We start from the raw sequence: 22250 nt of genomic DNA, 5'->3' as shown, positions 1-22250 counted from the left end.
AAGTGGCCTTCATTTTTCATATTTAATATGTTAACTTAATGAGCATATTAAGAGCAAGTTTATCCTTCGGTGTTTAAAAAAATAATTATCATTTTGGGAATCATGCCATCCCATTTGAGCTTTTCTACCACAAATAAAGTCGGTATGGGCCTATTTTCTTTTCAAGGTTTTGAATGATCATATATTACTACTTTTCAAACCTTTTCATCCCCGGAAAGAACCCAGAGGTATAGAAATGGGATCCAGTTTGTCCTACTGAGGTTGTGATCCTCTTGCAAACGTCTGATGTTATGGTGGACATATCAAATATGCAGCAGGTGATTCGAGAGTGCTATGATCCTTGCACGAAAAATACCCCTCTAGTATCGATCAGTTTCGTCCATTAAAAGAAGGCTCATTGGTGCCGATGTTGAGCTAAATTTGCTGACCCTAACCAACTCTCTATATATATTATCTGTGGCAGTCAGAACTAGGCTTTCTTCTTTATATCCAATCCCACTCCCTTTCTTTCCTATTTTCAGTGTTTGGGCGTAAAACACCAACAATCACAATCAACCAATTGTATGAATTATAGTTCCAAGGGGCATACCCTCCCAAAAAAATCAATAGGTGCTGATTTTATCGAAGTCTTCTTAGATATTGTTGATGTAACTCTGACATAAATTTCATTTAATTCCGATGAAAAAAGTAGCCACAGAGCGCTTATGATGCTTATTTTTAAACAAATTTCCAAGGGGTATGACTTCCGAAATATATTCAGTCGGTGCTGATATTCGAAATTGTCTGAGATGTTCCTGATGTTAATCTTTGACACGTTTAACTTCGATGAGAAATTGATTGAAACATCCTTCATCTAGTAATGCCGTTAGTATAAGAAACATGATCAACAGCCAACATGTTTTATGTACTGTCATGCTACACTTACTCTTTGGAAAAGACAAGTTTTTATTGTACATCTGATAATACTTACCCCACAACATGAATACAAACTTATACAACAGGACCATTTACAAACCAATGTTATTGGAGGGGGAATATATACTTAACTGAACAACTTATTCAGTAACATCAACTGTACAAACTAACTATTGCATAAAAAGCTGCAACCACCATATACAATTGACTCACCCAAAATATACAATTGCCAGGGACAGGGGTACACAAAGACTCATCTTTCTCTTACTGAGTGGCATATGGACAAAACCAGGCCAGAGACAACCAATATTGCCATTCACTATATGCCAAAAAGCATGTAAAACGGAATCTATAGCTTGCGACAACTGTGACGAGTGGACGCATAGAAATTGCATTCGGATGTCAACATCTGAATTCAGCAACCTAGGCAAAAGTGAAGACACATGATATTGCCCATCTTGGTCCGAACCAAACAATTCGTCAACAAAAATATATTTTTCACCAAATGGAGATGACAACAAGCGCTCAACATTTAATATTTCAAACAATCTATGAATGGCAAACAGCTCAGATATACCGATCATGACATAACCAACTAAAACCAATCCAGCCTACAAAAAAAAAGACTATTAAACATTAAGTTTCAAATTCTTGAGAGAAAAGGATAAACTGCTTGAAGCAATTATTGAGTCAACTGAACCAGACGTAATAATAGGCACTTAAACATGGCTAGATTTCAACATCACATCAAGTAAGATCATACCAGATTACTTCCACTATGACATGGAACGCAGAGATCGCACAAAAGACCCCAACGGAGGAGTAATGATAGCAGCTTAACAAATACTACAGTTGAGAAATATCATTAAAAGCAGATATAGAACTGCAGACTGGCACGATTAATATAAAAGGAAAAAAGAAAATGAGTGTTGGTACATTCTATCGAACATCAGATAAAACAGACGACACTTACCTGGACAAAATTAATATTAATGTTAAAAACGAAATAATAACATCAGAGCGGAACATCAAAAAGTTATATTCCTTATTGGTGGCGACTTCAACTTACCAGACATTTAACTGGGCAGAACAAACAATTGACCACATACAGTATCCTACCAAAACCTACCAGGCTTTATTAAAATCGTAAACAATAAAGCAGCCATACAAACCACCACAGAGAAGAGATTACCATAAAAAGAAATGACACAAAGAAGACACACCTATCCATGGATTAATACAATAAAACGCAAAATAAACCAGAAATAAAAAGCAAACATGAAGACAAGAAAATCTTGAATAGGAAAGAGACATGGATAGGCATCAGAGACTAAAACAAGATGTACAACGGAAAATCAGGCAAACGAATAAGAAGTAAATGGAACAAGTCCGCTCTGATTATAAAGACTATAAAGACAACGCAAAATAATTCTGGTCATACCTCACGTGCAAAGGCCAAGAATAGACAAGAGTTGCACCGTTAAAACATTAAATGGATTTTTTTCAAAGTGACAACAAGGGCAAAGCGGACATTCTAAATGGTCAATTGTTGTCAGTTTTTACCAAAGAAACCCATAAGAACTACCCAAATAAAGGGAGAAGTCCATATTCCACCATGAGGTATATTAAAATTAGCACTAACGGAGTCCACAAACTGTTGAAAATCAAAACCCTCATAAAGCCTCTGGTCCAGATCCAGTACCATTCTTTATACTGAAAGCAGCGGCATTCTTACAGACCTATGTCAAACATCACTGAACACTGGCGAAGTCTCGCAAGATTGTAGAAATGCACGTGGAGTTCCACTTTTCAAAAAAAGTCTACATGCACTTAGCATCTAATTACAGACCAGTATCTCTTACTCCCATCACATGCAAAGTCTTGAGCACCACTGAAGAAACATTTATCACCAGCCCAGTAGACAGTACTTCGGTACTGGCATGAAAATATGAATATTGTTTGATTAAAATTTGCTGTTATGAAATTTTTGAAATTATTTTGAATTAAGAAAATAAACTCATCATAGATACCAGGATTGAAATTTTGTATTTGCGCCAGACGCGCGTTTCGTCTACAAAAGACTCATTAGTGACGCTCGAATCAAAAAAGTTAAAAAAGCCAAACAAAGTACGAAGTTGAAGAGCATTGAGGACCAAACATTCCTAAATGTTTTGCCAAATACAGCTAAGGTAATCTGTTCCTGAGGTAGAAAAGCCTTAGTATTTCAAAAATTCAAAGTTTTGTAAACAGTTAATTTATAATTATGACCATATCAATGATAATTCATGTCAACACAGAAGCTGACTACTGGGCTGGTGATTCCTTGTCCTGGTTTGGCTATACTTTAAGTTCTTTTTGGTTTGATCCGCTCTTCAACATCTGCATTAGATTTTGTATATTCAAAAAGTTTGGCCTCGAGCATCACTGAAGTGACACTAATTGTCGTAATGCGCATCTGGTGCATTAAAGTTGGTACCGTTTATGTTATTAAAACATATTGTACATAACAATATAATGGACCTCTTCGACAGAATTAAGATACTGACTAATGCACAGTATGGATTCCGCGAATACAAATTTATCATAACAATTTACGACATCGCATCAAAATTAAAAAGAAACTGTCTAGTAGATATCCTTCTTCTAGATTTTGCAAAAGCATTTGACAATGTGCCACATCATCGCCTTCTACACAAGTTAGAATATTAACCATAAAACCAACAGATAGATTCGCTCCTTCCTACATAACAGGAAACGGATCGTTATACAAGAAGGAGCTGTCTCCACGGAAGAACTAGTAATCTCGTGTATTCTTGGACCATTACTGTTCCTGGCCGACATTAATGACATACCAGAAACAGCAACTGCATCAGAGACCAAATTATTCGCATATGGCAACAAACTGCTTTGAACCATCACCAACCAAGCAAACAGTGACCGTCTTCAGAAAGTCTTAAATAAAGGCAAAAGTAGTATACCGCTATTCGAAATTCATAAATCGATTGAGAAAAAAAAAACAAATCCGGGTTACAAACTAAAACTGAGGGAAACACATCAAATATAAGAGGAAAACAACGACACAACAGAAACTCAACACTAAAATGCAACACACACACAGAAACGAACTATAATATAATGGCCATTTTCCTGACTTGGTACAGGACATTTTAAGAAAAAATGGTGGGTTGATCCTGGTTGTGGCTAGCCAAACCTACCGCTTTTATGGCAATGTTAAATGTTAAAAATAATAGCTATCAAAAGGTACCAGGAATATAATTTAATACGCCAGACGCGCGTTTCGTCTACATAAGACCCATCAGTGACGCTCAGATCAAAAAAGCCCGAAAGCCAAAACAAGTACAGAGTTGAAGAGCATTGAGGACCAAAAGTTCCAAAAAGTTGTGCCAAATACGGCTATGGTTATATGCCTGGGATAAGAAAATCCTTAGTATTTAGAATAATTCATACTTTTGCAAACAGTAAATTTATAAAAAGGACTATAGAATAGATATACATGTTAACACTAACTACAGAATAAAAACGAATACATAAAACAACCTAAATCAGCACATAAAAAAGGCACAGCCGAACAACGTATTATATGTTAGCCGAAGAAATCGACGCACAATGTGACGTCACATTTAAATTTCTATAAATTTCCAAAAAAATAGAATAGAGTTAAAGATTAGGTTTGTAATACTGATATAACATGTATTAATAACAATGAAAATTGCAATACTTATTAATACAAAATTGTGGTAGTAATTAGATAATTAATTGTATTATCAAGCTATGTCGGTATTTCTTCTAAATCAAACTGTAAACCAAATACATCGTAGAAATTTAGTTGACCCAAACTAAAATCTTATAAATGAACTGGGTGATTAATTATCTTTACCGTAACACACGAATAGAACAGAAAAAAAATAAGATTTACAACTACAAACGATAAGAAATTTGACAAAATCCGATGAGAATAACAAATATAACATCAAAACTAAACATCATTGGGAGACAGGGAAAACAAATGGCAATGAGTTTCTAAGCCAAAAAATTAACTGTTATAAGAATATAAAAGAAAAATCTACCAGTGATACAAACATCATACAAACTCCACGGTCAAACTCTAGACACAGTTGAAGCCAGCAAATACGTAGGAATATAACAATTAGGATCAACCTAACCTGGGATAAACATATCGACAATACAGATGGCAAAGGAAATACTGCATTAGGATATATCCGCAGAAATCTCAAATGCTGCACAAAACCTTTATAGGCAGCTGCATATGTATTCATGGTAAGACCTGGCAGCAGTGGAATATACATGCACAGGGTGGGATCCAACAAACCAAAATAAGATCAAGGCAATAGAGCAGGTACTGAAAAGAGCAGCAAGATTTGTGCACAACTACACCGACCGAAAATATGGCGGTGTCACAAATATGGTTAAAACATTATAATGGGAGAGTCTTGAAGAACGGAGGAAAACAAACAGATTAATAAATGCATGCTATTCAAGATCGAGCATGATCTAATCGACATAGACCGGCAACAATATCTGACCCCAATTGTTATCGAACCAGATGTAAAAAAAACGCTTCTACCAAGAAAGAACCAGTACAGATGCCCACGACCAATCTTTCTTTTCAAGGACCATCAGTGATTGGAGTTATTGTAATTAGCTAGGCAACACCAGAGTGTACATAGTTTTGATAGTAAAATATTGCGAACGTTTTAAAATGTAAATAGCCAAGAGAGAACCTTCTGTGTTGCCCGACATTGCGCAATTTTAGTTTATATATGCTACAGGCATTTTGTAAGATGACTGAATTTTCAAGCAATTTAAAAAATGCCTAACCTTGACAGGCATTATATAAAATGACTAAACATACCTAGTCATTTTGTAAAATAACTGAAATTTTGAAACAAAATTCAATAAATTGCTTGTTCGGTTTCAGGCAATTTGTACAAAAAGGATATCATTGAGATGCATATGACAAAAAGTGGACACAAACACAACATCTTGCAAAGAAAATAACTGATGGTTCGTTAGAATTCATTTATTCTTCAAAAAACAATTGGGAAAGTTTGTATGTCATATGATATGTTTTTGTTTAGTGAAACTATGTTAAGTATGTACTCACTAGATGTATTTCAAATACTAGTATTAAATTTATGATTATTTTGTTAAAATGGCAGAAGGACAAATTGTTCTTTCAATAGAACAAAATTTCAAAATTTACAAACGAATTTTTAGAAAATCGAGATTCAAAACAGTGAAGTGAAACATATGAAGCAGAGAAAAAGAAGTTCGTTTTAAAAAGACTGATTGCTGTATGTTTGCTTTCAGTAGCAAATATTGCATGCATTTTTAAGACGAGAATAATTTGGTTATAATTCATATGGGTTATTTCTGCAGTGGATTGACCTGTATAAAGGATTATGAAATTTCGACTGCCGCTTGCAATTGAAATGAAGGTATTTTGGATAGGAACAGAAAATTCCACCTGCAGAACGGTCATAGAGTTCTTAACGTGCAGAGAGTGTTGCACTTTACTAACATGCGGCAATATATTCACTGTCCCCATTCAGAAATAATGAGAATTTATACATCCTCATCCAAACAAATTCCCCTCTATAGCATTGGTTTCGCCATACAAGGTCGTGTTTGGTTGTGATGCAAAGATATGAGTATCTTCATCTTCACTGCCTCAAGGGAATTCCTGGGTCTTTGCAATCCGAACAGTAGTTAACTGTGGTTAAAATCTCGAAAATCGACATAGACGAGACAAACAACGGTGCATTGACAGGGTAAGCGTCTCCTGCTATAGCTGCATCACCCGTCATGGGCAGATCTGCTTCATTCCGTTAAAAGCTATAAGCCAAAAGATACAAGTCAAACTAATCATGATAATGTACTTTGAATCTTTTGGGAACATATGAAAAAGAAGATATTCATGTGTGATGTGTCTGCTTATTGCGAAACCCAATGTTGTCGAACGTTAAGTGTTTTATCTGAAAAGGGAATGAAAGAGCTAAATGTGTCATGATCCAGGTTTCCCCAAATGTGGTCGAAGCGCTAAAACCAAATTTTACGCCAAACAATGTATTTGCAGAAAAATCAGGACAAATATTGTGTAACAGTTCTGTCATTCAAACATTTTAAGAAATAACAAATAATTGTCTAGTTCTGTGCTTGTGTGAATTTGGAATAATTCAGTAAAATTTATTTTTGATTATTAAAACTCTTAAAATGCAAGCTTTAACATTCAGTATTTATCATAAATAAAACTCTCTGTTGTTCAAAGCTTTCAATTGTTTTTTTAACATTTCATTCTATATAATAATTTCAGGCATTTTGTAACATGCCTTTACATTTTTCCAGGCATTTTGTAAAATGCATAGAAAAATTAGTCATTATGTAAAGTGACTGAATCTTGCAAGCATTTTAGAAAATGCCTAAAGTTTTAAGGCATTTTACAAAATGCCTAAATTTAGAAAATGCCTGTAACATATATATGGTCAGATCATATGTTTTCGTACGTCGTATGAATTCGTACTATCCATGCTTTTTCAATGGAAATTGTGACGTCACAATGCATTCTTAATAGCACGAAAACCCATGAGCCGAGAATATAGATCGTTATTTATTCATATATGTATTGTATCGGAGTTTTACGGTTAAATAGTGATATATCATGTTAATATACACGGTCGTATATTCAGCAGATCCCGACATATATGCACTGTACATTGATTGCCCACATGAAAGCCTCGTGTATTTCTTATCTATCGTTTTGATATTCGTTGTAGTGTTTGTTATGATCGACAATAAAGTGAAGTGTTATATTTCGTTTAATTTCGATAATTATCAACATATTTTGGAACATTTATTTAATGAAAAATAACAATCATCTAGCATCTATATACATGTTAGAGTCAATCTCTCTTATCTTATTGTCTAGGAAATTTGTTATCTTATTTCTGACAGCATCATATCTTTCCATTTCCATGGCTATTTTTTGTCTAGATCTAAGTTCGTCTTCGTCAATAGTCTGCGAATTTCCCTCTGTTGAATTTTTTCTACGATGATCTAATGCACTGTTCATTGAAACATTCGTGAGACTTCTTAACATTCCAGGTGTTGTCGGAATAGGTGGCAGTGCTGCTATGCTCTGTGCCCTTTGCATGGCAGGAACGCATACTGAATGTCTTTTTTGTTGGCTCTTCAATTTTGATACGTCAGGAATACTGGCAATTACCGATTGACGACGGGGGTCGGACATTTGCTTTTCCAGAGTAGCAAGTTTCCTCTGCATAGATGGCGGCAGTTCATAATTCGCATTTGACTCTTTCCGTTTTCTGTCAATTTTACGTTTCATTAGTGCACATGCACCGTTTGTATAAACATTAAGATCTCCGTCATGTCTTGAAGGTCTAAGAACCACAGTAAGCGGAGGTTGGTGTTCATTTGCTTTCATTCTCGTCGATATATTTTTTCGCAGTATTTTGACTGCGTGTGTCATCTTGACAATTTTGTTAACATCTAAATCTGTCACATGACCTTGCTGAAGGAGAGGAGTATCTGGTACTAACTGTTTTGAATTTTGATTTTTTGGAATAGTCAAAGAAGTCAAAATCTCAGGAATGACAGATGATAGTTTTCGATGTTCCTCGATAAGATAATCGTTTACTGATAAATCTTGTGCCATTTTAGCAGACGTTCTTCTGGCACGTGCTCTTGTCGCTGTGTCCGGTATAAATCCATTTCGGTTATATTTTCCCATTGCATTATTTAACTCGCTTATTGTTATCTGCTTCTTGCTATTTTGTTTCCATTCTTTCTCGACACGGTTCTTTGCGAGATCCATTTCAATTTCTCGGTCACGTGATTTCAAATGAAGTTGTTCCAATCTATATTGAAGTTGTTGATCCTCTTTATGGTTTATAAACAACATTTTCTCCATATATTTGGGAGGACCGTTTTTTCTCTTCTTTGAAGAAGATTTTGAACCCATTTTCATCACTTTAGCCTGAAAAAAAAAAAAAAAAATTGATAGTTGTGAATGTCGGAAGCCTATGTGACTGATCAGCACTTCTGAAGGCTAAAAATGTAAATACAATTTTATAACAGTCAATCAAAATTAAAAGAAGATTTATTATCTATATGTTTGAACGGCGGATTTGTTTGCCAATACGGATAATGCGGACCTACAAGTTGTCCCAATAGTTCACACTGGCTTAAATTTGAAATCTTATCTTAATATTTTAAAAACTGCTGACATTTCAGGGGAAACACCGGATTGTTCAAATAAAACGTCTTTTTACAAAATATCATACCTAATTGCAAATATTAAAAGATTATACATATTTTCGACTATGTGACGAAAATTTTCTCTATGTTAAAATATATAGGAACGGTTTCCAATGCTGGTCAAAACATCTGGCATCTTACGTGCAAATCTAGTTATAATTTTTTATTTCTATTCTAAAGTATAAGATAATTTTAAAGCTTTTTAACAGAATTCACATTTACTTTTGTTTTCAAACGTTTAAAAAGACGACAGAATAGAGCAAATAATATTTTAAAGGCCATAAATGTATCTGATTTATATCGTTATAATAATTTCTGATGGAAGGAACTATTTAAGAATTACCTTATATCACGACTTAATATTCCAGTATATATATGTGATATGTTGAGATTCGTCACAGCATACGTTTTTATCAAAAGTCATCGGAACGAGCCTTCAAAGTAGACATGCGAAAATGTCTCATGCATTGATATTGTTTTGGTTTACAACAATCTTTAAAAGGTGATTTATTTCAAAAATTTATCAGAACTTGTCTGGAAGTTTATTTAACCACAATTATATTGTAACATTTGATGTTGATTTTCAACATTCCCTGCCCAAGATAAGCCTTTCACATGGGGTGTCGAACACCTAAAGTTTGGTGATAACAGCGACGTTGATTTATACACTTTCTGTTTTCCTAACGTGATAGTTGGTACTACTTTAAAATATTACGGCTACCTTTACATGAAATCTATGTTCCTTATGGTAAAACATTTATAAAAGGTCAACGTTATGTAAAAATCTTATTCGGGAATAATAATAATGAAAATGGAAAAGTCTTAAAGAACGGAAACTAATGATTGATTTACACTCCGTAGGGTTGATGATCCGACAATTGTTTCTGATACTTTTTTAAAAGACAAAAGTCAGATATATATATTATGACAAGAGGAAAAATATAATGTGTAACTATAAATTATTATTTAAGACATAAACTGAAACAACTGTTGTATTATATGTCTCTGCAAAAGTGTATATCAACTGTGGATGGACATGAGCGTATAATTCCTCTATAACACTATATCATTACTGAAATAATCATGTTGCCAAATCATTTTCCAGCAGTGATAAAGGAGATATCGAATAAGGGTTTTTTCAGCCCCCCTTCCCCTGTATTACAGTGAAAAGTCGTATTCATGTTATTACTCATAGTTTCAATAAAAATTAGCACTAATGTTATGAACTAGTCCAGCAACTTCAGTGATGATTACAATATCTTTACCTTCGTCAAAAAGTAACATATGTATTGAACTTCCCATCTCCTGAATTATACTTAAAAAAATCCCGTCTTCTAAAATGTAATCACATATTTTTTTTTACTTTAAAATATAGTATTTCAAAGAAAGTAAAATTATACGCATCTTACCTGTAAACGGATAAGTGACACAATGGTCATATTTTAGGGAGCTGTATAAATTTTATATTACTTTTAGAAATGGAATTTTAATTTGAATATCTTGTTTTCGATTGAAAGTTTTCTTGATAGGGGCCTGGGGTTAATTTTTTTCCGTAAAACTTTACTTTTGCAACAATAAACAAAATATCATAATAATAAAAATATTTTTTAAATGTGTTTCAACACACCTTGTAAGGATGTCCTGCATCCATTGGACTTGAATACAGGATAAAAAATAATAACAAAATAACAGGAGTTGTAATCTCGTTCAACGGTTTCCCCTAACTTATACTATCCAAAATATATAAATGGAATGTTCAATTGATATTGGATTGATGGCGTATACAAATACATTAAGGGTCTTGTATCTGTCACAATGCATATTCAACAACCCATTTAGTGCTTTATTGCAGTAATATTATCATAATTGAACTAGTATTAATATAAAGTACTATAATTCAGAAAATGAAATATGTCATTAGGTCAAGTGTGTATTGTTTTTATGCTCCGAGGTATTCATGAATGACTTCTATTTGGTTCAAACTTATGGAGAAATACAAATATCTTCAATAAAAAATGAGTTATGTTTTCGGCTCTTTGGTCGGGTTTGTTGTCTCTTTGACACATTCCCAATTTCCATTCTCAATTTTGTACCTTATTCACCTGTTGATATAGTTTAGTTGTGTCTTTAATTTAATAATACATGCAATTAAATGGATAACGGGAATCAACAAAAATACCGGACTGTACAACATATCATATCGAACACCCGACTCCTAAATAATAAAAGAAGAATGTGTCTGATGACATGAATGCCCCCGCTCAAGCTTTGCAATTTTCCAAGTCAAAAATGGGCATAACTCTAGAACGGTAAGTGACTCACTGCCCAACTATGTCTGCTAGTTTTGGTTCTTAGCATTGTGTACGAGTTTCATAAAATTTGCACGAGGTAAACTTAAGTTAGAGTGCAGAAACGAAAATCGGACGGACGAAAGGACGGAAAGGCGGACGGACAGGGAAGCAGACGGACGGTCAAGGGTAACACTTAATGACTACAGCGGGGGCATACAAAACACAAACAAAAACAAACTGACGTTCAAACAAAAACAACTACGAATAACACATGGTCCAGTTACCAGTAGCGTGGACTTTGATTAAGAGTTTGGGAACTTCTTTTATGTATGGATCCCCCTAATGCCCTATCGGGTTGATAATATTGAACAAAATTTGGTGCCTTGGCCGGAAATGGGGGACGACGGTGAGCTTGCTATTCATTTACACCTATTCATTACGATATACAAATGATATACAATGAAAAAGGCAAAGCGTTAATTATATCTTTTTGAATTTAAATAAGATTAGAAATACAATTTTATATTAAATTGTCCTAAACAAATGTGGCAATGAAACTCACAAACTTAAATAACTAGCTACAAAACCAGCAAACCCCACCGTAAATAGAATAATTGTGTATCCATAAGACAGATCCAGATATTGACAAGAAAACTAGAAAATTTGTTCAGCTAGATAAATAACATACGGATAGATATATGATAAAGAAACATGAAGGGATACTAGATATGTGAATAGAAGAACTGGTTCATAAACTATTTATCATAGTAATAACCAAGAAAATATTACTGTTAAAATCGGGTCCAGACTTGAACAAATTTCAAATATTTTCTTCAAATCTTTGTTATAGGTGGTTCTCTTGGACCCAGTTAAGAAATCTCATTCGAGTTCTGAATATTTCATATTTGAACTTCATACTAGTTTCAAAACTTTAAAACATGGAATGTGGAATGTTAAAGTGTCATAAATTAATTCATTGAAGGAGAAAAAAATCAAAATCTTCATGTGAAAAAAACACTGTTGGTCCAATTTTCATGAAATTTAACACAAAATTAAATTACTTTATTAAAGTTTTTAACACCCTTAATATACTTAAGTTTAATGTTCAGTCAATTTTGACGAAGCATTCGCGCGAAGAGTTTTGCAATTGAAACAATAACAGTAACAACAGAACTGCCTGATGTCGCAATGGAGACAATAACCGGCTACAAAAAAGTTCACAAACCCCAAATTCAGCGATTGATTGATTGCTGGCTGCTTAACCCCGCATTGGTGCAAAATCATGATCGTGTCTATGTAAATTCCAGTGAGAAAACACACAAAGCACTAAATTATTTGACCAACTAAAAAAAAAATAATGGAGAGAAAATAAAAAAAAATATAAAACACATTACCTTAGGTGGCCATAGAACAGATGCACACGCAGGGTATATACCCCCAGTATTGCAATAATCACACGTGGTAAGGTCCATATTCATATCCAGAACTTAGTCAGATATCATATTCATGTAGAGTAAAAATTCTTATGATCTTGCTTTAAAGTACAAAATGCAAAAAAGACAAACTGTTGCGGACACCACACAATTTTCAGGTTTTTTACTGTACGTCTGAAAGTTATTCCTAATGAAAAAAAAAATCTATAACACGGAGAGTATGTTCCCTCTCACCTAAAGGGAATGATTTAAATTTGAAAGTGCGTAAATGGAGACAAGAAATATGAAAAAAATAGAATTACGTGATCTTAAACAAATTTGTATTTACAGGAATAATGGGATTAGACTTAACAACTTTATTTTTAAAGAAATTAGTGAATTTCATGTTTGAATCGGAAAGTTAATTGTATTCATTTTTAAATAAAACACATAATAGATAAAAGGCCAATTATTTAAAAGCACATTAAATACACATGATTATTTCTTATTGTAAAATTTAATTGTCTTCCCTTGATCGAGTAGAAGTTTTCGATTATTAATATGAAATAGAATTTTTTAAGATAATATATTTATGCAAGTTAAAGAACAAACGTTCTCAACCCAATGGTATCACAAATTAATAGATTTATTAAAACATGAAACACTTTATATACACTGGTAATTTTGGGGAAACACATCGTCAGTGAAACGACGGGCGATTTATCTCCACAGTACTGACTGAAGTAACTTATAACGACAGTCATTTCTGTCTGGTTGCATAGTTGGATACCACAGAAACTCTTTAAACTAATTGGTAAAATAAAACTCTCTGAGAAATATTTAAGCATATGCACTCGACAAAAAAGTTAAGGACCACTAGTCATTACATGTTGACCAAGGGATACGGACTAAACTAATGTGCCTAAAAATACGACACCTAGCTGAATGTTTTGTCGATATCATGTGCACAATCTCCCAACATTAACTCATTTTTCAATTTTCAGCTTTCAAGTTTAAAAAAATACCAATTTCTCCCAAAAACTCGCCATTCTGTCAAGTGTTGCACTAACGCTATATCTATATTTGAATTTCTTCCTCTACATGGAGGGATAGTAAATTCCATACAAAAATGACAGAAATAATTATCCCTTTTGTCAAGTATCCATTTTTGTAAGTGGAAAAATACACGATTTTTCAAGCTGCTTTTTGAAAATGAGACAGTCAATTTACCGTTTTGGATTTTCAGTAACAAACAGCTAAAATGAAATGACTCTGATAACACAATATGTCTTACCTGAGGATATTTTTAATGCAAGGTGTAATTTTTTTAACAAAAATCGTATTTCAGAAGTCTTTTTTTTTCAAGGATGTGATTCCATGGCACTTGGAACATTGACTTCATAAGACTGTTTTCACGAGTTAAGATAAGTTGTCAATAGTCTGGCAAGATGTTTCTCAGTGACGCACTTAAGTCCATGTCTGCTAAAGAAGTTTTTCAGATTTGATGGTATTTAACTTTTTTGTGATTATAAAACTAAATGCAAAATCAAAACAGGATAAACTTGTATGCGAGTTGCATTTTATCAAACCATAACGAAATAACGGTCGTTGAAATACAGCATTCTTCTTTTCTCTCAAATTAAGTTTGTAGGTGATATTATTGACATAAAATCCATAGCCATCACCAGAGACATATATAATGGTACTATAGATCCCTGCAAACACGTATACTAGTTCATTTTTCATAATTTTTACGAAATGCTGCAGAATATAACTAATAGAACACGGACATTATATTAATGGAGTCTATAGCGAAAATCATACCCGCTTAGATAAATAAAAATCGAAATAAAATTAGTTATTTGTTTTTTTAAATAAACCAATTTGATGTAAAACAGACACAGTGGGATATCCAGTGAACGAAAACAAATGAAAATTCACTTTTCTTTTGATTAAGTCGAGAAAGTCAATAATAAAACAATACCGGTGACGATACTGATTAAGAAATTATTTGTTAAACTGTATTACTAGAAATATACATGTAAATACACGATATTCTATGTTCAGTATTTATCGAGATACTTGCTTTAGAAGCTTGTGAAACTGAAATTTAAAAACTGGCAATTTTTGCTGCATATTGAAAAAAAAAAATGGAAAAAATCATGTACATACAAGATCGAAAGATCTTTCGGGTCACCAATTTTTTTAGTGTTCCAAAAAGTCCTTAGCATGTTACAATTTCCCAAAGTATGCCTATTTTTTAACACCTAAGTTATCGAGCACACCGGTCTGCTAGTCACATGTACATTCAATAGAGAACTATTGTCTTTTCGTGAATATAAACATTTAAAAGTCTGTCTGTGCAGGTTAAAAAAATAAAGATAACTATTTTTATAAAGTATGTATCTTTCTACTATTTTGTATATAATTTTAAAAAAAGGTCGTCTCGAGTTTTGTACAAGTATTTGCGGTTTTCTCGATCTATTCACATTCAATGTTTACATCGAGATACGGACTGTTTGATTTTTCTTAGTAACTTAATTTCAAAAGTGCCAATCTTTGCTGCATATCAATCGATTCCTTTGGAATTTTTTCCCTGACTTTCTCTGATCTAGCTGTATATATATATATATATATATATAAGAATAATTAGCATGTTCCAGAGAGGTATACAGACAGTAAAAAAAATAATTGAAGTTGGTAATTTATTCGCATAGCAACATTTTAAACCAATTTTACACCAAGCTTCTATGGCCGCTTTACTCGTCGTTTGCTACTTAAGGAGGAAAATGATAACATTGAGAGGAAGTTTTGTTTTTATTTCAATTTATTTTTATTTTTACTATTTACCAGAACGTTTTTCCGTGAATCCATAATTGATAGCGTCCTTGCTAAAATGGGACAAATATTGAGAAGATCAAGTTTCCAGTGTTTACAGGGGAGGTAATATTTTGTCACTAGATTTCCCACTGAGGCAGAAGAAAGAAGGGTGCAATCATATAACAACAAAATTATTCAAAAATCATGACTACTCATTCCAGAAATTTGTTTGAGTTCACCATATCCTTTCAATTAAACAGTTGTAAATATATGAATTAAACCAATAAATACTTTAAATGACCCAACAATGTAATTACCTCACATCCTACAAACCCATAAAAATAAGATAAAATTAACAAAGAGCTGCGCCATGAGCTCATGATACGCCAGTCGCCTTTTCAACGAATAAAGTTCCATAATCCTCAATGTCATATCAGAAATTTATAAAAAAAAAACTAACGGGATCTTATTGTAATAGATATAAACCAGTCACCAAAGTTTCATGAAAACTGCTCAAAGCATTTTTGAGTTATTGTCCGAAAACTGGAAAATCCCTCCCCCTTTTTATGAATAAAATCCCATAACTCGGAAACGTAAAATCTAAAATTTATAAGAATCGAAAGGGAGCTTACATCAATAGAAATAAACATACATCAATAGAAATAAACAATTCATCAAAGTTTCATGAAAATTGGTTTAATTGTTCGACATGTTGACGACGAACGGACAGACAACGGTATACCATAGTACGTCCCGTAAACGGGCATATAAAAAAGAAAAAAAAACAGAATCGTCTCGGACTAGTATTTCATGTAAATAATACTCGTATGAATGAAGCAACTGTAGCAATAAGACATAGAACAGAATTTAAAATGACAATTAAGATTTATTTTATTTGTAAACGACAGAAGTGTCGCCTACCTGTCAGTAAATATACCCTAACGATCAATTCAGTTGCTAAGTATGGTCATAAGATGGCCCTTGAGAAAACATTTACCAATATAAGCAGCATATACAAGTATTCAGTGTCAATACAATTTAACGACTGAAATGTCCAACGATATTTACTATATATAAATAAGAAGATGTGGTATGAGTGCCAATGAGACAACTATCCATCAAAGTCACAATGTGTAAAAAGTAAACAATTATAGGTCAAACTATGGCCTTCAACGCGGAGCCTTGGCTCACACCTAACAGCAAGCTATAAAGGGCACTAAAAAGACTAGTGTAAAACAATTCAAACAGGAAAACCAACGGTCTAATCTATGTAAAAAACGAGAAACGAGAAACACTTATGAACGACACCAACAAACGACAACCACTGAAAAACAGGCTCCTGACTCACACCTGCATAAAGTACCAACAACCATGTTTCACCGTTCAGTTCAAACAACAGTGCATAATACATTAAATTGATAACAGGAATCTAAAAAAAACAAACTGGAAAATACAAAAGATAAAATGATAAAGTTGTATTCTGAACATAAATATGAAAAAAGAAACCATAAAGAAAATATGTTCACCTTGAAGACTGTACCTTCAGTATTTCAGTGTGTATTGCACTTAACTATATGCTTGCTGCTCACTCAGACAAGACTGACCACATTTTATATTTTTGGACTTTCAATCGTTTTGACTTGAACGTACTATTACCATTGTTAATTGTAAAGCTGGTTTATATACATTACAGTTCTACTTGAAATAGTTGTTTCTGCAAATCCTACTACTAATCATTGTGTGATTCGTAATAGTGTTTTTGAAATAGTAGTAATGTAGTCGATCGAAATTATTTTGTATACTATTCATTTTCTACACTATAACACAGTTATATGCTAATAATTTAATTTTGGATGTAACACGTCTTCTGATTGTCTGAAAGTGTTAAGTCTATCAGCTCTTAGGAGGGGTGTTATCCCGAATTACCGGAAAAATAAAGCATTCTTTCCCGAATCCCGAAAAAGTAATCGTTAACTCCCGAGTCCCGATAAGTGTAAATCCGGAATTCCCGCAAAAATAATGGCCCAATCCCGACGTCCCGAAAAGTAAAGCAAACTGACAAAACCTGCGAAATTTATCTTTTTTAGCATGCTGAATATTTGTATATATATATATATAAGGACATTGCGTTGGTTTTTTGTTTTTAAATTTACGGATATTAAAGAGCTGTATTTAACATTTTTGTACAAGCGTAAAAAAGTAACAACCACTTTTTGTCTTGAATGGTATATACACCCATTTACATAAAATTATATAAACCTTAGAAAAGCGTTTAGCTAGTTATTTATGGAAACATATAAAATCAAATAAATTTATTTTCACTCTAACCATTTGCATGCAAAACGTCAAAGAAATAGATAAAACTTTAAATTCAATTTAAATCTGACTTACTTATGCTGGGTTTGCAGTTTGTATGTTATTTGAAGTTATACAGAAAAACATCAAAAGCACGTCAACCAAACATTAACTTACTTTATCTTACCTCTTTCTACAACACTTCTATGGTTCTACTGCAGTATTTTAAAGGTTCTATCGCTTTTGTATAAATCGAATAAAAACAGTTGATAAAGGTAAAATCTCGAACAAATTAAGATTAATTTCAAAGGTCTACATTTAGTCAAATTGTTTACTTTGTACGTAAATTTGATTCTGTCTTTTAATGTCAATATTATTTGTAAGCGGCCAATAGCATATTTATGACCGATTGAATGCTTAGTGTACACTGGGTGTAAGAAAATATTTATGGAAAACATCAAACAAGGAAAATGAAAAAAATGAAAGAAAATTAAGTTCTTTTTAAATAACAATTTAGAAAAATGAATAGCGTCAATGTACCTATCAACCTTCATTGTTGTGATATGTAACAATGAATAATTCTTACGTCCATTTTCCATTTGAACTTTTTCTAGTCCTTGCAGAACCTTTTTTTTTCCGATTTAGCAGAATGAATAAATTGTGTCTCTGGAATACTCTTGTAATATTGCGAAAGAAATAAAACTCTTCCACAGAATCATTTTCAGTTTACCTGTCGATTAAAACTTTTGTCAGTTCTCTTGTCCCATTGAATAAATACAACAGCTATTCTTCTTTGGGGAGTTTATTCACTGGGACGTTTAGATTTCTTCTAAGAGAAATCCATCACTCATTGATTAATTTAGCTGAAGAACAAAAATATCTTCTAAGTAGATGAAAATATATTTATCAACATGTGAATATCAATAATATATTTGTAGGACTCGGAGGTGCGATGGGGACGCTGAAGTGCGACGGTCTGCGCCGAAGTGCGATGGTCCGTTCGCTGATGTGCGATGGTCTATATGACGCGTGATGGCTAGTTAAAATCTGCAGATGTGCAAATATTATGAGAAGTAGATTTTTTTTTAATAGTTAGTAGATTAATTTCCATTATTTATTGTCTAGTCTATGTATGTCCTTAGTTACAGTTGCATACTAAATGAGAGATCGTCCTCTTTGATTTTATGCATGTGGGCATTTGATCCCTCATGAGTTCCTCGTTTACCGTAATATAATAATACGAAGAGTCTGTCTGTGGACCAGTGTGTAATAAGAGAACCTTTTGTATATTTCGAAAAAAAATCCCCTACAGAAGGTTAACTTTCCCCTCTCCACCAATTACTCCCCGTTTCCCATAGTAATAAAAGTTTATAAGCCCCTTATTAACTTAAAAGCCCGAAAAACTGCTTCTAACAAACAAATAGACTTTTTCATCGACATGAAAAGCATTGAAAATATAGTTTATGTAGTCCATCGCACTTCAGCGTCACTACCAACGCACTTCAGTGTAGCTATCAACAAGATAGCGGCACAATGCCACCATCGCACTTCGGCGTGAACAAAAACGCACTTTGAACAGCGTCCAACCATCGCACTTCAGCGTGACCATCGTGGTTCCGAGTACCATCGCGGTTCAGAGTCCTACATATTTTCATGCAATCTGTTCAACATAAACACTGATTTAATCATAAAAAGTTGATTTCTGACAAAATTTTGAATCGATAGGTAAACTGCAAATGATTCTATGGAAGAGTTTCATGTCTTTCGCAATAAATGTTGAAGGTTAATCGCAGTAATATCGAGAGCAGTCATAGTCAAGTTCCAGAACGTAATTTTATTTAGAATATGCCAATAATCAGGTCAACCTGCCGGTTGAAAACATAGTAGAATGTTTAACTTAATCATATTTAGGTTAGATTGGTTGATGGTTGCTTGCTTAACACCCAATAGCAATTGTTTCATGCGTATTCTGGACAACGGAACGTTTTAACCATCAATAAGAGAGGTATAGGATCTTCAAGGTTGACGTCTGCCGAGATGAAGGATAGGAAACTTCAAATGACACCGGAAATTAAGGGTGTGTTGGATAGGGACAGAAATTTTGTTTTAACTGCGAGCCACCTATTGACCCCTCAGAGACTTGTTACAAGAGATTTTTTTAACGCATAGAGAGCCAAAGAACCCATCCTACACGAGGCATCATATTCAACTTCTCTATTCATACGGATCAGTGTTTTCGCCATCAATCACCAAAAAGACCATCAAACCCTGCGCCAAGCAGCCATAAATATGTTAAGAAAAATTCGTAAGGGAGTCCGCGGAACCCTGTGTCTCGCCTGCGATTGCTGATGTCAGTGTAAAAGTGTAATCTTGACTTAAAAAGTGAGTCCATTTATCAGTAATATACAGAATTTGAAAAAAAAAATCAAACTTTTTCTTTAGATGCTATTTCATGGTCTTGAAGATTAGCATCTGTCCAAGTTTCATAACAATCCATGAAGGTTTACAAATTGCAAATGTATCATGTCAAAAAAGTGTAAGTCCATATATCTGTAAAATAAGGAAAAAATGAGAAATAAATATTTTCAAAATTTGGTCTGGATAATATATTTTGGTCATTAACAAGCTTCTATCCAAATTTGCTAAAATTCCATGAAGGTTTGACAAAGTTGTTGATGTCTACTTGAAACAACTTTAACTACAGACTGAACCTAAATGTTGACGCCTCCGATGACGGAATCTAGGATCGCTATATCTCGTTTTCGCGACATCAATGTTACAGGTCGACAAAAATGAAATTCATGAGAAATGTTAATATATTATACAATCATATACCAAATATAAGCTTATAACATTGTATTATCAAGAGGAGTAAATTCATTTTCTTAGTCTCATGGTTGTCATTTTGCTCAACAGGTACGATGTCAAATAGATCCACTGTATCTTAACACAAATATATACTAACAATAATTTAAATACTATTTGAAGTAGCATCATAAGTAGCATCATCATTAAAGATGGATTCATGCTACTTCTATTTGCTATTTGAAGTAACAGAGTCAATGTCAGTTGTTCTGTGAACAGAAACTATTTATTGGAACAGACGCGCTACAGATTTTGCTGCCAAATAAGATTTAGGAAAAGAACTAAAATTTGTCAAAAATCATCATTCAAGCCCCAAAAGGGGCAATAAGAACTATTAGGGGTTAATTTAGCATTTCAATCGAATTGGCATATTTGAAGATCATTTTGTGTTAACAGTTTGTCTATCAATAAGTAGTTTTCAAGACAATAGACAAAACAATTGTGATTTAAGGGCCTATATGGTCTTATTAAGCATTTCATTCAAAAATTTTAGTAGATCTTCTATTGCAGATATTTTTTTCTGTTTACAGTTTCTTTCCATCTATTATTTGATGCGGATCCAAGATTTCGAAGGGGGAGGGGGGCAAACTAGTCAACGTCTATAGTGGGACATGTAAAACGTCCATGCATTAACCATATATGTAGCTCCATAAAGGGGGCCCGTACCACCTGATTATAGTTAAAAGATAACAGGCAAAAATGCTAAATGTCGTTATTTAAGGGCAATAACTCTTGTAAAAACTTAATTGAGCATTGAAATGATATTGATCATATCTGTAGATCTTTTATTGGTCTTATTTGTCTTTTACAGTTTCTGTCTATCTGTTATAGCTTTCAAAGTAATAGGTAAAAGTTCTAGTATTTGCTATTTAGGGGCAATATTCGGCAATAACTCCCATCACGGTTTGACTGAGAGGACAGGGCAATCTTATCTCCATGGAAATGAGATGTACTGATACTTATACAACTGCATATAAACTATTAAAGACTTATATATGGTTCCCTAAATACAGACTAATCACAAACTTAAGCATGTACATTGCAAAATTTCAAAGTCAGTAGACCATGACTGAGGGGGCAGGGCCAAATAATATTCATGGAAATGAGATATTCAAATGCTTTTACAACTGCATACCAAATATCAAAGGATTTAGCTTTAGTGGTTCGCCATAAACTGATCTAATCACAAACTTTAACAAATTGTTGACGCCTCCAACCATGCTGTAAACAACATTTCTACATTTCGCTTTTAAACTCTTGTCAAGGCAAGACAAATATAATGCATTGAATAAAATCTCTAAGCCAATTTAAACAAAAGTCTGTTTATACATGTATT

The 22250-nt window shown here is 33.4% G+C and overlaps 1 protein-coding gene across 1 annotated transcript; it reads right to left on the bottom strand.

The window, feature by feature from the left end:
- Nucleotides 1-7811: 7811 nt before the first annotated feature.
- On the bottom strand, nucleotides 7812-8944 carry LOC127736437 (uncharacterized). Its single transcript, XM_052246982.1, has one exon. The coding sequence runs from the start codon at nucleotides 8939-8941 to the stop codon at nucleotides 7829-7831; it is 1113 nt and encodes a 370-aa protein (XP_052102942.1). The 5' UTR covers nucleotides 8942-8944; the 3' UTR covers nucleotides 7812-7828.
- Nucleotides 8945-22250: the final 13306 nt, after the last annotated feature.

This window comes from Mytilus californianus, unplaced genomic scaffold, assembly GCF_021869535.1.
Source record: "Mytilus californianus isolate M0D057914Y unplaced genomic scaffold, xbMytCali1.0.p SCAF_31, whole genome shotgun sequence".
In the NCBI taxonomy this organism is placed as follows: Eukaryota; Metazoa; Mollusca; class Bivalvia; order Mytilida; family Mytilidae; genus Mytilus; species Mytilus californianus.
Note: the sequence above shows the minus strand (reverse complement) of the source record. Positions and strands in the feature narration are given on the sequence as shown.

What these genes read in the sequence shown, in the direction of transcription:
- LOC127736437 (XM_052246982.1), bottom strand. Translation starts at nt 8,941, where the DNA reads ATGAAAATGGGTTCAAAATCTTCTTCAAAGAAGAGAAAAAACGGTCCT.